The sequence below is a fragment of the Bufo bufo genome, chromosome 4 (assembly GCF_905171765.1).
Source record: "Bufo bufo chromosome 4, aBufBuf1.1, whole genome shotgun sequence".
Lineage (NCBI taxonomy): Eukaryota > Metazoa > Chordata > Amphibia > Anura > Bufonidae > Bufo > Bufo bufo.
In genome coordinates this window covers 278,928,380-278,944,615 of record NC_053392.1, presented here as the reverse complement: position 1 = coordinate 278,944,615, position 16,236 = coordinate 278,928,380, and the positions used below count along the sequence as shown (strand labels likewise).

Sequence of the window (16,236 nt, the reverse complement as noted above, 5' to 3'; positions counted from 1 at the left end):
GATTACAGGTATATGTGCATGTTAAAAAACAAAACAAAAACAAAATTGCGCCGTCTTTTGATTATTTAGTCAATTTCATATTGATCACAATGGTATAAATATCTGGTTCTTAGTTAAGGATGGAGGATATTCCACTGTTTATAAATTCTATCACTACCTGGTCAATTGTTAGGATATTTACAGTTGCTGATATTACATCTTAACATATACTTTCTTATCATATCCTAGTATGAGTGCACTTAAATAAAACATGTGACATTCGATCCTATACTAATCTTATCACCAGGAACCAAAATCCTCAATCATATCGTACTTCACAGGTATGTATGAACAATTATGTTACAACAGAGACCCTCATAGCGGTCATTTACCACCCTAATATTTTCAGGAATCAGTATAATCATATCAGGACAATTTATCTAGCTGGTAGTTACTTACCTGTGCCGCTGGAGGTAAACAGGGGAAGATGCTGATGAATGTATGGGGGCCTATGGCCGCCGAGATGTATAGGTACATGTAGGGCTATCACACTGGTCATTGCTCTTATATAAGAGCCATTGGAGCCGGCATGTAGTGGCATGGTGGGCGGGATCTGCCAATGAAATTCCACTGACAGTGGATTATTTTTTTTGCCGCATATCCATTGAAAATAAATACCAATGAAAGAAACCCTTTGCTGTGATTTATGATTTTATGACATGAGGGGCAGACATATGGCTGGCATGAGGGGCAGACATATGGCTGACATGAGGGGCAGACATATGGCTGACATGAGAGACAGGCATGAGGGGCAGACATATGGCAGGCATGAGGGGCAGGCATATGGCTGACATGAGGGGCAGGCATATGGCTGACATGAGGGGCAGACATATGGCTGACATGAGGGGCAGGCATGAGGGGCAGACATATGGCAGGCATGAGGGGCAGGCATATGGCTGACATGAGGGGCAGGCATATGGCTGACATGAGGGGCAGACATATGGCTGACATGAGGGACAGGCATGAGGGGCAGACATATGGCAGGCATGAGGGGCAGGCATATGGCTGACATGAGGGGCAGACATATGGCTGACATGAGGGGCAGACATATGGCTGACATGAGGGGCAGACATATGGCTGACATGAGGGGCAGACATATGGCTGACATGAGGGGCAGACATATGGCTGACATGAGGGGCAGACATATGGCTGACATGAGGGGCAGACATATGGCTGACATGAGGGGCAGACATATGGCTGACATGAGGGGCAGGCATGAGGGGCAGACATGTGGCTGACATGAGGGGCAGGCATGAGGGGCAGACATGTGGCTGACATGAGTGGCAGACATGAGGGGCAGGCATGAGGGGCAGACATGAGGGGCAGACATATGGGGGCTTATGGCTGACATAGGGGGACTTATGGCTGACATAGGGGGACTTATGGCTGACATTGGGGGGCTTATGGCTGACATTGGGGGGCTTATGGCTGACATTGGGGGGCTGATAGATGGCTAAAGGTTTGGGGGTTGATCTGAGCCATTGGGGGTCTGATCTGAGGTCTGATTAACATTGGGGGTCTGATTGCTGGTCTGACCTGAGGTGTAATGAAAAATATTTTTTTCTTATTGTTCTCCTCTAAAACCTAGGTGCATCTTATAGGGCGAAAAATACGGTACAGTGCAGCAGAGACCAGTGCATCAGAGACCAGTGCAATAGAGACCAGTGCAGCAGAGACCCTAGTCAGTTTATATAGTCGTTATATAGTGTTATATATTTTAATATACACCTTGTGTTTTGTTATGCGCGTGAATCAGTCAGCCCCGCCCTCCCCCTAAGCCCCCTACCCCACCGGTCCCTGGGAAAATTGTCTTGCATGAAACTGGTCCTTGGTGCAAAAAAGGTTGGGGACCACTGCTCTAGAATATACCTAATAATATCTTCTTATTCTCTCACTATACTCTGCTTATAGTGTCTCTATCACATTATATTAGTGGCTTGTGTCAGTAATAGCTTTTTGAAGCAAAGAAGAAAGACAGGCACTCACTTTACTTGATGTATTGTATCAATTTATTGTTAGCATCAAGACTGTGACACGTTTCTACTCTAATGTGAGCCTTTTTCAAACATGCATATTGGATAAGGGACAATTATCTGATACAAATAAGTACAGAATGCTATCATTTGATCCAGTGTTTCATATTAAAAACGTGTTACAAAAACTTATGGATTATTTCAAAGAGAAAGTACCCATAGATACAAAATTGACAAAATTGAGTGATTTCCTTATTAATCAGCATCTATGACTAGTCCACCTAGTCACCCAATACTGTCATGGGGATTCCATTCTCTCTCCTCCAGCAAACTTTATGGAGAAGGTGTTTACTCCCCTCATTAAAAAGCATCATCATTCTGGTTAGACACAGGGGAATTTCTTCATGAAATTAAAAGGTTAATATCGATGAGGACTGTTTACTAGCTACATTTAATATCTGTAGTCTGTTTATGTCCATATACAATGAGAAAGGGACACAAGCAATTAAGTGGTTATTGGAATGTAGTGCCTATATGGAAAAAATATTTTTTTATTAAGCTTCTTTCCATTGTTTAGAATTACACCAAAATTACTTTTTGTTCCAGGATGCATTCTATCAACAAAGGAACGTGACTGTTATGGGTTCGAATATCGCACCACCATATGCAAATTGTTATATGACTTGGTTTGAACAATAATTTATTTACCCTAAAGCACCAAACAAGGAATGTTGTATTTTTGGCACCATTTTATTGATGATATATTTTGCATATGGCATGTGACATTCGGACCTTTATAGACTTTTCAGATTTCCTAAATTCAGTATGGAATGAATTGCAATTCATTTTACACGGGGATGCTAATAGAATAGATTTTTTTAGGTACCTGGGTGATTAAAAGTAAAGGTAGCAGTCTGCATATGGACGTTTATATTAAACTAATATATTGCAATAGTTTATTGCTTTATACTAGTATTCATCCCCTGGAGATGAGGATAAGGTGATTGGAAGATATGACGGAGAAGCTCAAAGAACATGGTTACCCAGATAAATTGTTGCATACACAAAGGACTATTGGATATATCCTGGAAGGACACCTGGAAGTTTTACTAAAGGAGAGAATTTCACACATCTGTATACTGGAGAAACTTTCCCAGGAAATGGTTTCTACACGTGTGACAGGAATTTTGTCATATACATACTGAAATGCCCTTGCGGATTATTATACATGGGGAAAACCTCCACATGTATGAAAGACAGATTCAGCAAACACAAGTCAATAATTAGACTAAAAAAAGCCTACTCCCTATACCCTATCACATTGATCGGTGCAGACACACAACAGCACAATTGCGATTTCAGATTATCGATCACGTCCCTCAGCCACGTAGAGGGGGTGATTGAGTTAAACTTCTAAAAAAAATGAAGCTTTTTGCATCCATAGGCTCCAGACACTGGAACCTATGGACCTTAATCGAGAATACAAACTGAGTACTTTTTTGTGAGCCAATAGTTTCTTTCTTTCAATGTATTATTTTTTTCAGTGATACAATCTGTATTAATCATGGTCTGTTTAAATCATTATTATGTTCCTGCAGAAATCATAAATACTATTTAAATGCTATCTGAACCAGAAAACAGGGTATGGATATACATTCCTGTTACAGTGATATTCTTTTTGTTGTTTATGTTTATTGCCATAGTAATGTGATGACATGATTGTGTGCTTGAAACTTTTATTTCATTAATTCCAATTCCTTCTCATTCTGGGCTTTGAAGTAAGGGAGGTGGTCCTTTTAGTGATTGACAGCCTTCCCTCTATGACTGTGTATACAGTGATATTTCTCAATCAATTTTTGAAGTCTAGGAGGTGGTCCTAAGCCCAGAATGAGCAAGAATTTAAAAGAATGAAATTCAGGTTATACTGAATCTTTTCCCAAGAAACTATATAGCAATCTGCTCAACTCCTCCTGCTCTATAACATTCTGCTGGCAGCTCAGGTACCATGTTCTATGTGACAGGTTCCCTTTAAAGAGGACCTTTCACCAGAATAAAGTATCTAAACTGACTATACAGATGTGTAGAGCGGCGCCCAGGGATCCCCCTGCACTTACTGTTATCCCCGAGCGCCGCTCCGTTCTCCGGTTATAGCCTCCGGTATGTTCATAGTTAGGCTCCACCCAGGGGAACCTGCCGGCGTCTCTTTCTCCTATGCTGTAGCGCTGGCCAATCGCAGCACTCAGCTCATAGCCCTGGGTGGAGCCTAACTATGAACATACCGGAGGCTATAACCGGAGAACGGAGCGGCGCCCGGGGATAACAGTAAGTGCAGGGGGATCCCTGGGCGCCGCTCTACACGTCTGTATAGTCAGTTTAGATACTTTATTCTGGTGAAAGGTCTTCTTTAAACATTTCCATTTGTGTTAAAGAATTTGCATGCTTGAAAAAGTCTTGTGTTAGAGCCAAAACACATCACAGTCTTGATGCTGACAACAAATTGATACAATATAGCAGTGAAGTGAGTGCCAGCCATCCCTAGACCCAAGCATGGGCCTGGCGCCACCAGCTTACTTGAAGGTCTCACACGAAATCCCATGTTCGGCAACATATGATGTCACCACGCCAGGCGGTGTAATGATGTCATCATGGGACGCGCAAGATTTTGTGCCAGATTTTCAAGCAAGATGGTGGCCGTCAGCCCATCGCGAGCAAATGGATCAGGTAGGTATGATTTTTTTTATTTAATTGTACACTCTGTTATTTATATCAGATGCCCCGATCATGTATTAACGAGGCATCTGAGGGGTACAATGACGGGGAGTGGTGAAATTGCCGTTCCCTGTCATTGTACTCACTACTTACAAAGAAATGTGCTTCGAAGTAATTAGTTGCAAAGAAAATTTTGCCGAATCTGATTTTTGAATAATTTGCTCATCTCTAACTGTATGCCTAGATGTAGTCAAATCTCTTATATCCAGTCTATAAGGTACTACAAAAACACATTTGTGCATTATGAATTACAAATTGGAAGGGAATAAAGAGCAAAAACATGAAAGACTACTGATATATAGGCACAGACTACAATGTAATCAGGTCTGTCTTGGTCAGGGTGGACTTTTGCCTTCAACATTACAGATAATATTTTAATATGACTTTTAGCAAAGAAATGACATCTGACTTTAATTCGGAAATGGCAATATATAGCAGTGAGCTCCTTTCTAGATACTCTGTATCTTATGGAGACCTGTTACTGAGCAGTTCAGTTCTTAGGGTCATTGTATTAACAAAAGGCAGAAGCCATCAGAAGCCCCATGCTGATTTCCTAGATAAGATCTGTGTAGTCATCATGTAGGAGCTGTAGCTCATTCCTCTTTGACCTTTATTCTACTGTTATTGATATGATCACTCTCAGATAACAGCCTCCTTGCTTTCTGTCTTATTGTAAAAATGAAAGCATTTCTTTATGCAACTTAACATCATTTTACATCTTTTAGTAAGCAGCTTCATGTAAGCTTGACACAAAGCATTAAATTAATGGTTGCATCAAACTGGTCATTTATGGCATAAACACAGCAATATGCCATTAATGTTTGATAGTTAAGTGTTCCACCTCCACCCTCTTTATTAACTGTTATGACTTATGAAAATAGCTGAGTGCTATTTTCTACATTTGGAACTTCCATAGCATTGAACGGAGAGAGCTGTGTATAAGCTGCCTCCTTTCCATTGGCAGTGGTCTCAGACTGGGCCCCATTCTTGAAATAGTGTTTCAGTGGCGGTCCATGTCCATGGTAATCCCCTACTTCCTATGTGGGCATGGACACCAGCCTACTCACTGGCTTCAATACCCATAATGGTCACTACTAGTACTTTGTGATGCCTTTTGCATTGAGTAGTGTTCCAGTTGTCTTCCAAGAATTTGTGAATGACATCTTTAGGGATCTTCTATATGTTTGTTTAGTGGTGTACCTTAATAACATCCTAACCTTCTTTCCGGATTTAATATCTCATCGTCAACATGTCCGCTCCGTGCTCCAGCTTCTAAGGAGAAATGTGTCTTTTAGAAGACTTCCCTTCCTTTCTTTGGCTACATTATTTCAAATTAATCCAGAAAAAGTATCTGCTATATTGACTTATACTCATCCATCTGGTTTTCATTCAATCCAATAACTCCTGGGCTTTACAAATTATTATTGACAGTTTATTCTACACTTTTCCATCTTGACTACTCCTATCTCCGCTCTGACTCACAAGGATGCTGAAGCTAAATACGGTAGTTGACTCCAGAAGCAGAATCTGCTTTTTACACCTTAAAGCAAGCCTTTTCCTCTGGTCTTGTTCTTTATTGCTCAGAAACTACCAGTTATTTTTGGAAATGGCCACATCATCCACAGGGCTAGGGGCGGTTCTAACTCATAAAGCTCCTTCAGAAAAAATTATAACACGTGGGAATGGGTTCTTTTCTAAAGCCATTTCAAATCATAAATGTAAGTATACCATAGGAGACAGAGAATTGTTGCCCATTAAAATTGCCTTACAGGAGTGGTGCTATCTTCTGGAGGGAGCTAGTCATCCAGTCATGATCTATATGGATCACAAAACTGTAACATATCTTCAATCTGCTTAACAATCCTTGTCAAGCCCAACGGTCATTGTTCTTCACCTGGTTCAATTTCTTACTACACTTCTGCTCTGCAGACAAAAACATGAAGGCTGATGCCTTGTCAAGATCCTTTGATTCTACTGATCAGGAGGAAAAACATCAGCATACATGGGCGGACTGGCCATAGACCCTACAGGGAAATTTTCTGGTGGGCTGATTTCCATAATGACGCCCATGCCCTCCTCTTGGCCACCAGAAGGATACATAAAGATCTGATGCTCTCAGCATTAATTAATGTAGGAACATCAGGCACTTATGCACCAGGCCTGTGGCTGTAGGTGCCCTAATGAATTCAACTGTATTGCCATCCTCAGGATGATGATAAAATTTCATACTGTGACATGGGTGGCAGTATTTTGTGCTGCTCTGTGGTATTTAGTTTTGAAGAGGCAGTATTTTTTTTTGCACTGTGGTATCTGGTTCTTGGGGAGGCAGTATTTTGCGCTGCACTGTTGTATTTGGTTTTGCAGAGGCAGTATTTTGTGTTGCACTGTGGTATCTGGTTCTGCTGAGGCAGTACTTTGTGCTGCACTATGATATTTGGTTCTGCTGAGGCAATATTTTGTTCTGCACTGATATTTGGTTCTGCTGAGGCAGTATGTTGTGCTGCATTCTGATATTTGGTTTTGCTATGGCAGTATTTTGTGGTGCACTGTGGTATTTGGTTCTGCTGGGGCGTTATTTTGCTCTGCACTACAGACCCACCTACAACATGGGGCCACTTTTAGTTTTTTAGTTTTTTTTTCAGGGCCACTTTAAGTTCCCAGTTTACCCCAGTCAGTATATCATCAATCCAGCCAAATTTGTTGCCTCAGTACATTTGAAAGGCATTCCTCCTGGTAAAACCTTTGTTCCTGAGTCTAAGAGGAAGCTAGTACGGTAATCCCGCTAAAATTGACATACATCCCGGTCAATACAAGACTGGCAAGTTGATTTTCCGATATTATTGGTGGCCATCCATGTTGAAAGACATCCGGAACTTCATTTCAGCCTGTACCACTTGTGCCCAGAATATGACTCCAAATAACCTGCCAGTCTTCTTCCAACTCTGTTCATCCCTGAGGCTCCCTGACAATATATTGGCATGGACTTTGTTACAGACTCTCTTACCTCCTCTGAATGCACAGTTACCGTATAAGGGTAGTTGTGTACTGCTTTTCTAAAATGTCTCATTTTATACCTCTGTCCAGTCTTAGCCAAAATGCACATTACATCTTCTGTCTCCATAGATTTCCTCTACATATTGTATCCAATAGGGGAGTACATTTTAATTTTAAGTTCTGAAGGGTAGTCTGTAAACTTCTGGATGTAACCTTGGACTTTTCTTCTGTGTACCATTCTCAGTCCAATGGGTGGGCCGAGCACTGACCAACTATCTTTGCCACTTTTACTAATGCACTTCAAGATGACTGGGTTTCTTTTCTTCCATGGGCAGAGTTTTTGAACAATAATTATATTAGCAAAAATACAGGCATATATCCTTTCTTCATTGTGTATGGCGATCAACTCAGAATTCCCTTTCCTGTTTCTTTGGTAGTACTAACTCCTGATTCTTCAGAGGAAAATTTTTCTTAGATCTGGCAGGAGATCAATGCCGCTCTTGTAAATGCCAATGCTTGGAAGAAAAAATGTGTTTCCCGTAAGCGCAGACCTTCTCTTCATTTCTTTCTAGCTGAAAGTCTTGCTTCTGGTAACTTCAAGTTCAGAGTATCATCTTAAAAGCTAGATTCTTATGTTTTTGCGTCTTCCTGGCTCCTTGCAGATACCTAACTCTTTTTATGTGCCTGTTCTCAAACCTGTGATATTTAATCGCTTTTCCAGAAATTCTACCCCTGATATCTCTCTGGACAGTGCTGAAAACATCTATCAGGTTAAGGATATCCATGATATAAAGAAGGTTAGAGGCAAGACTTTCTTCCTGATGGACTGACGGGCTTTGTTTCTGTTCTATGCTTGGTATCCTTCATCAGAGTCTTCTAACAGTATATCTCAGCAGTGTAACTGGATCACAAATTTTACTGTTCCAAGCTTTAAAAAAAACTGCAGTAGATGTAGCTAGAAAATCAACAGTAAGTGAACATATATATGCTTTGGATAAACATATATCTATTCTACGAGAAAATAAAACAGAAATACTATAAGAGCAGACTAGATGGACCATGTGGTCTTTTTCTACTGGCATATCTCTAAGAGAGTTGAGTGAATTTTAAAACTTTGGAATTCGACCCAAATTTTTCAAAACATTTGTAAGTGATTTTTTTTGTGTGAATAGAATTAAGAGATGGATTTTTCCAGACAATCAGGTCACTTGCAATTCATGCTAAATGTATTCAGACCCGAATAGATTCAGACAAATGATTTGGGCATATTCAGACCCTGATAGAATTTTAAGTAATTCGCTCATCTGTAATCTCGGACACTGACTGCTACTTCTGTACCCCCTATACCTATACACCTGGTCCATTTGTTGTGAATGATGTGCAACAGAAAGTATGGACATCTCTTTTACCACTGAATAACTTAAAGGTGCATTATCTTTGTATAAATGTAAATGCAATGGCGAGTTTACTTACTGATAAAAGATTTCTTTTTTCACTTCACATCTTGATTTTCAAATAGAATTGTTTATCTTAAACACAGGGCAAGCTCTCCTCTTCTGAAAATTTTTAGTTCTCAATGTTTTTTACTACAGATAGTATTACGTACAGCTACACAATATGACATACGGTTTATACTGAAATGCCAACATACATTTACAGAAACTAATCTCACCATTCCATCGGATATCTCACAGCAGTCTTCTTGAGCCGCCTGTTTTGGACTGCAGTAAACTGTTATTCGTTGGAGTTCAATCTATGATAGAAAATAATAAAAGGAAATCAAACATCCATCCAACTAAAGTAAGGAATCCAGATCTAATTGCATATGAAAGTATACAAAGAATCCATAAAATGTGGTTTAGATGTTTTATAGCTGGGAAAGAACTGTGTGACCCTATTATTTTGTGATTATCAGAGCCTATCTGTTTACATTATGGAAAGCTTTTCTTTTCGGTACTCTTCCTCCATATTTTATTATCATTCTCCATTTGTATGTGTTTATTTGAGTCCTTATCAACATCCACATACAGGTAGAGATCCGCCATACAGATCAGAGGCAGGGGTCCAGCTGTTTCTGACAGCCGAGCCCCTGCTGTATACAACGGCATCGGTGAATACACAGATGCTGATATTTTAACCATTTTTATGCCATGGCCAGCACTTACTGTGGCATGTATGGGCTGTGTACAGGGAGGGGGCTCCCCTTCCATCCCTGTTGGCTCCCTGTGCTGAAGACCCGATGGCTGGGAAGGTAGTTTCTGGGTCTCATAGGCAGGCAGGTAGCACGGGGACCTGCACACTGGTAGTACGCTGACAGTCAATGCATTACAATACACATGTATTGTGAAGCATTGCAGAGGGGATCATACCCCCAAAAGTTGAAGTCTGACAGTGGGACAAAAAAGGAAAATAAATATTAAAAAAGTGTTTTTCATAATAAAAAACTAAAAGTTTCAAGTAAATAAAAAGTCCCTTTCCATTAATAAACACATATAAAATTGTGAAAAATAGAAAAATACTGAAAAAATATATTAGGTATCACCGTGTCTGTAATGACCAGCTCTTTAAAAATATCAAATAAATTACCTTGTCAGATGGACGCTGTAAAAAAATGAAAATATAAAAACAGCTCCAAAATAGTCAAGTATAGTGGGAAGCAATCAAAAAGTACAATATGCCCCAAAATGGTACCATTGAAAACATCACCTCATCCCTCAAAAAATGAGCCGGGACACAATACATTTGACACAAAAATTAAAAAAATATGGCTATGGCAACACAAAAACTGCTTTTTTTTTTCCAAAATGCTTTTATTGTGTTACATTGCAAACCAAAAAAAAATAGACATACTAAGTATCGCCGCATCCATAATCATCTGCTATATAAAAATATCTAATGGTATACCCCTTCAGGTGAATGCTATATAAATTGTTCATTGTTAAAACAATGACATTTTTTGTCACCTTGCCTTACAAAAAGCGTAATAGCGAGTGGTCAAAAAGTACTATGTATCACAAAATGGTACCAATGTAAACGTCAACACATCCTGCAAAAAATATGCTCTCACACAAGACGATTGGCAGAAAAATTTACAAAAATATGGCTCTCAGAGATGGTGTCACAAAAACAGGATTTATTTTTCAAAAATGCTTTGTGTAAAAGTGGTAAAACAAAAAAAAAAACGGTATAAAATTGGTATCTCTGTAATCGTACTGACCAGCAGAATAAAGATAACATGCTTTTTTCCCACACCGTGTTCACCGCAATAACAAATCTCAAAAAGCAATGGCAGTCACTGTCTTTTCTTTATCTTGCTTCCCAAAAAGCTAAATAAAAATCAATCAAAAAGTTGTAAGTACCACAAAATAGAACCAATGATAAAGCTATGATAAGAGGAAAATAAAATGTATGGTTGTCAGAAAATGGCTGTACTGGTCTCCAGAGGCTAATCAATGGTGTCAGCAAACCATTCCACCAAAATCTGCCTTCCAAAAACCCTATGGTGCTCCTTCTCTTATGATCCCTGCCATGTGACCAAACAGCAATTTACAACTACATATGGGATGTTGCTGTTTTCAGGGGGAAATGCTTAATAAAATGTATGGTGCTTTTTCTCCTATTACCCCTTGTGAAAATGAAAAAATGGGGAGTTTATGCAATATTTTATTGGAAGCAATGAAAATTTTCATTTTTACTCTTAAGTAAGTCTAAATTCTATCAATATGGTCAGTACACCCCTCAATAAATTCCTTGAGGGGTGTAGTTTCCAAAATGGTGTCACTTTTTTGGGGATTCTACTGTGGGGGTACCTTAGTGTGCCATCAAATGTAACATGGTGCCCAAAAACCATTCCAGCAAAATCTGCCCTCTAAAAACCATATAGCTCTCCATTCCATCTGAGCCCTTCTGTGTGCCTATACAGCAGTTTATGACCACACATGGGGTGTTTCTGTAAACTGCATAATCAGGGTAATACATATTGAGTGTTTTTTTTAAACTTTTAACCCTTTCTGCCTGAAAAAAACTGATTAAATTGTAAACTCTGCAAAAAAGTGAAATTTAGAAATTCAATCTCCATTTTCCTTTTATTCTTGTGAAACATATAAATAGTTAACAATGTTTATAAAAATCAGTTTTGAATAGCGTGATGGGTGTAGTCTCTAAAATGGGGTAATTTATGGATGGTTTCTACTATGTAAGCCCCACAAAGTGACTTAAAACTCAATTGGTCTTTAAAAAAGTGGATTTTCAAAATTTCCTAAAAAAATAAAATTACATTCTCAAAATGATGCAAACATAAAGTTGACATATGGGGAATGTTAATTAGTGACTACTTTATGAGGTATCACTATCTGTCTTAAAAGCTGAGAAATTCAAATTTAGAAAATAGCTAATTTTTCTAGGTTTTCCATAAATCTTGGATTTTTTTTTAAATAAATAAAGGTTAAACATATCGACTCAAATTTACCTTTAACATAAAGTACATTGTGTCACAAGAAAAAAAATCCCAGAATCGCTTGGATAAGTAAAAGAATTCCAAAATTATTACCACATAAAATGACACATGTCAGATTTGCAACAAAAAAAAAGGCTCAGGAAGGGGTTAAACAATGCATGGTATTTGGCATTATAAATAATAATAATCTATAGATTTTTTTCAACTTCCTCAAAATTTGCATTGTTGTAATTCATGAATGCAATTATGACATTTGTGGCTTTGTTAAATACAAATTGCTATTTATTATGTTCTGGAGATATACAAAATGAATAGGTTCTTTCTTTCCTTTTGAGGCTTTAGTTTGAATTGCCTATTTTCCTATAAATTATTTTATAATGTCAACTTATGTTTATTCATAAACTTACAATTACCTGCAGACTTGTTGTTCCAAACATTCTCCAAAATACTGTAGCACAAGCAATTGAAATCTGCTCTTACAATTTTTGAATCCTTTATGTTTAAAGGAGCCAGTGCCCAGCAGAAGATAGCCTACCGTGTTTCATTGTAATGGTAGATCAAAGGAACACAATGTAAACAGGACCTCAAGTTAAGAATCCTTGTGATCATAGTGGTCCCTTGTACCCCACACTAGGTATTAACTTGAGGTCCTCCCAGAACCTGCACTAGTCATAACACAGAGGGGAGATTTATAAAACTACTAGCTGAAGGACCCGGCTTTGCTTGGGTATATTTAATCTGTTTCATTTAATGTTTGTGTGTGTTGTTAAAAAAAAAATGAACACAATCCACTATAACAGTGACATCTACAGCACCCCGCCCCTTAACACTGACCCCCCACAGTGCCCTTTCCCTTAAAATTGGATCTCCACAGCAGCCCACCCCCTTAAATTTGACCTTTACAGCAGCCTTCCCCTTTAACAGTGACTTTCACAGCATACCACCCCCTTGACAGTGACCTCCACAGGGGCCCGACCCCTTAACACTGGCCTTTACTGGATCGGGGGAGTGTCCTTTTGAACAGCACACTCTAAGACAGCAGTACTGTACTGTCTGAGTGTGAGCTGCAAGGAGAAAAGTCACCCTCCCTCACACCTTTGCAGCTGACAGAATTTGATTTTTACCTTCATTTTTTCAATCCCTGTCGGCTAAGGAGTGGAGGGGGTGTGTCCTAACCAGATCAGGGCGTGGCTTAGCACAACCTAGAAGTTGATTTTTAACTTAATTTTTTCAATCTCAGTCGGCTGAGGAGTGGGAGGGTGTGTGGTCTAACTGGATCGGGGGTATGTCCTTTTGAACAGCTCACTCTAAGACAGCAGCACTGTACGTTCTGAGTGTGAGCTTCAGGGAGAAAGTCCCCCTCCCTCCCCCCTGTAGCTGACAGAAGTTGATTTTTACCTTCAGTTTTTCAATCCCCATCGGCTCAGGAGTGGGAAGGGGCATGGACTACCCAGATATGGGCGTGGCTTAGCGGGACCTAGAAGTTGATTTTCAACTTCATTTTTTCAATCTCAGTTGGCTGAGGAGTGGGTGTGGCCTAACCAGATCGGGGGCATGTCCTTTTGAACAGCTCACTCTAAGACAGCAGCACTGTGCTGTCTGAGTGTAAGCTGTAAGGAGAAAAACACTCTCCATCCCACCCCTGCAGCTGACAGTTGATTTTTACCTTCATATTTTCAATCCACATAGGCTCAGGAGTGGCCTAACCAGATTAGGGACATGGCTTAGCAGGACCTGGGGGCAGGGTTTTAAGTCTTTTGAGGGTGGACACATTGTGGCAGGGGGCATGTCTGGGCTCTTTCCTGCAAGAATGACGCCCCTCTGGGCACCTTACTGGCTCATTTGCATTGCAAATAAACTGGATTTTCAGAGGATAAAAACATCTATTCCTGGAACAAAGGCACATCTTGAAATAAGGTACTAAGTTCTATTAGGCCATGGCTTTACTTCAATAACAATTATCCTTGTGACAGATTTCCTTTAAAGCTCTCTTACAGCAGTGAAGATAAATGGCTGGTTTGCTATAGAAACCTGGAGTAAAACTGTGTATGTGGAGGCTGGAGGACCTGCGAGATTCTATTGGTTGATAAGGGTCATGTGACCAAGCTTATATTGGCTAATGCATTTTTTGGGAACGGTACGTCCTAGAGAGTTGAGACCTGGCCTAAGACCTTCCCGGACACCTGATGTACCTGTGTGCCAAATTTGGTGATTGTAAATGCCACGGTACGGATTCCTTTAGCGGACATACACACACACACATACACTCAGCTTTATATATTAGATCCTAAAGAAAAACTGAGAAACATTTACTAAACCATTTAAGCCACTGTTGTGGTGTAAAAAAAAAGTCACAAACTATGCCACACACTATAATTTTACAATACTTTGTGACTTTTAACTTGTCTTGGCACTTTTTAAAATTGATAGAAAAGTGGGTGCGGCTTATCAGGAAGTGTGTGGCTTAACACAGCCCACCAGATTTACTATCGTTTATGCCAGAAACTGGCATAAATAATAGTTCAAACATACACCATCTCTTATCTGGTATAGATTTGAAAGTCTGGGGAGTGAACTGCCTAGAAATGCACCAAACTTATTAAGAGGCCTGTGTCTCCTAATAAATTTTGAGCATTTGGTGACAACGGACTTCATACTGAGACTGGCATTTGTAACACCAGTATTATTATAGTATTAGTGCCCCACTTGGTGTAACACTGTTCCCTAAACTGTTCTAATTTCTATGTTTCCGTATGTCCAGCCCACATTTTTGGCCACAAAAGCAAAAATACAGCTTATGAATGTAATTTCTTGGACCCAATGAGCTATGTCAGTGTGGAGTTTTATGTCAGATGAAGATACACAGTGATGCAACTATGTATTAAAGGAGATGTCCAGCCTCATGTCAGCAGATTTCTACCTATGAAACTGGCTGACCTGTTGCATGTATTAAAACATCATGTTTCTCAACAATGTGGGCACATATGAACATGGGACCCACACAGATGCCTTTATCTGCCAAGCGCGCATGTAACAGGTCAGCCAGTTTCATAGGTACAAATCTGCTGTCAGATGTGTTTTAAAAATGAATAGCAATGGTATAAACTAATAAAAAGAGTTATTCTCACCTCATCCTTCCCCTGCAGTTTTCTTGTGTCAAGGCATTCCTGGTCCCCCACCAATTTTTGTTCTTTCCAGTCCAGTGTTGATACCATCATAGCCCAAAATGTCATCAACACATCACCCCTACAGCCAGTGATTGGCTGCAGTGGTCACATGTTAAGTTAATACGTCATCGTTCTAGCAGGTAGAAAACAGACCAGTACTGGATTGGCAGGGGATTTTTAAGGTGAGCATGACTACTTTTGATACAGTATTTTATAAAATTATATGCTGCATTTAAAAAAGATATTGGGTTAGACAACCCCTTTAATTCTGTTTTTAGTCTAAGACCTCTATCAAACCAGATTTCCATTGTTCTGCTCCGTTATAGGAGCAGAACGATGAAAATAATGGAAGGGTGGAATTCAGGATATAATTGACTTATCTATTCAGGAGTCTTCTCTTTGGCATGAATGAATTTTCTCTCTGCGGAATCTGTGATGGAGGCGCAGAATGGAGCCTCCAATGAAGATGTGAATAAGCGTTTAGTGATGTTTCTGTTTAATTTTATTATTGTATAATTATTTTCCCCTTTTTAGACTTTAATAAATACACTTGTAGTTACAATACATGATGAATGCAGATTCTGGAGCCAACAGAAATGTACAGTCGTGGCCAAAAGTTTTGAGAATGACACAAATATTAGTTTTCACAAAGTTTACTGCTTTTAGATCTTTGTTTCAGTTGTTTCTGTGATGTAGTGAAATATAATTTCACGCACTTCATACGTTTCAAAGGCTTTTATCGACAATTACATGACATTTATGCAAAGAGTCAGTATTTGCAGTGTTGGCCCTTGTTTTTCAGGACCTCTGCAATTCGACTAGGCATGCTCTCAATCAA

At 39.5% G+C, this 16,236-nt stretch overlaps 1 protein-coding gene across 1 annotated transcript in view; it reads right to left on the bottom strand.

Annotated features, from left to right (window-relative positions):
• LOC120998111 (collagen alpha-1(XIX) chain-like) overlaps positions 1-16,236 on the bottom strand; it is an 861,475-nt gene that overhangs the window by 524,587 nt on the left and 320,652 nt on the right. The window contains exon 7 of the mRNA XM_040428630.1: positions 9,448-9,528. Coding sequence (XP_040284564.1) covers positions 9,448-9,528 — 81 coding nt within the window. The remainder of the gene's footprint in view (positions 1-9,447; positions 9,529-16,236) is intronic.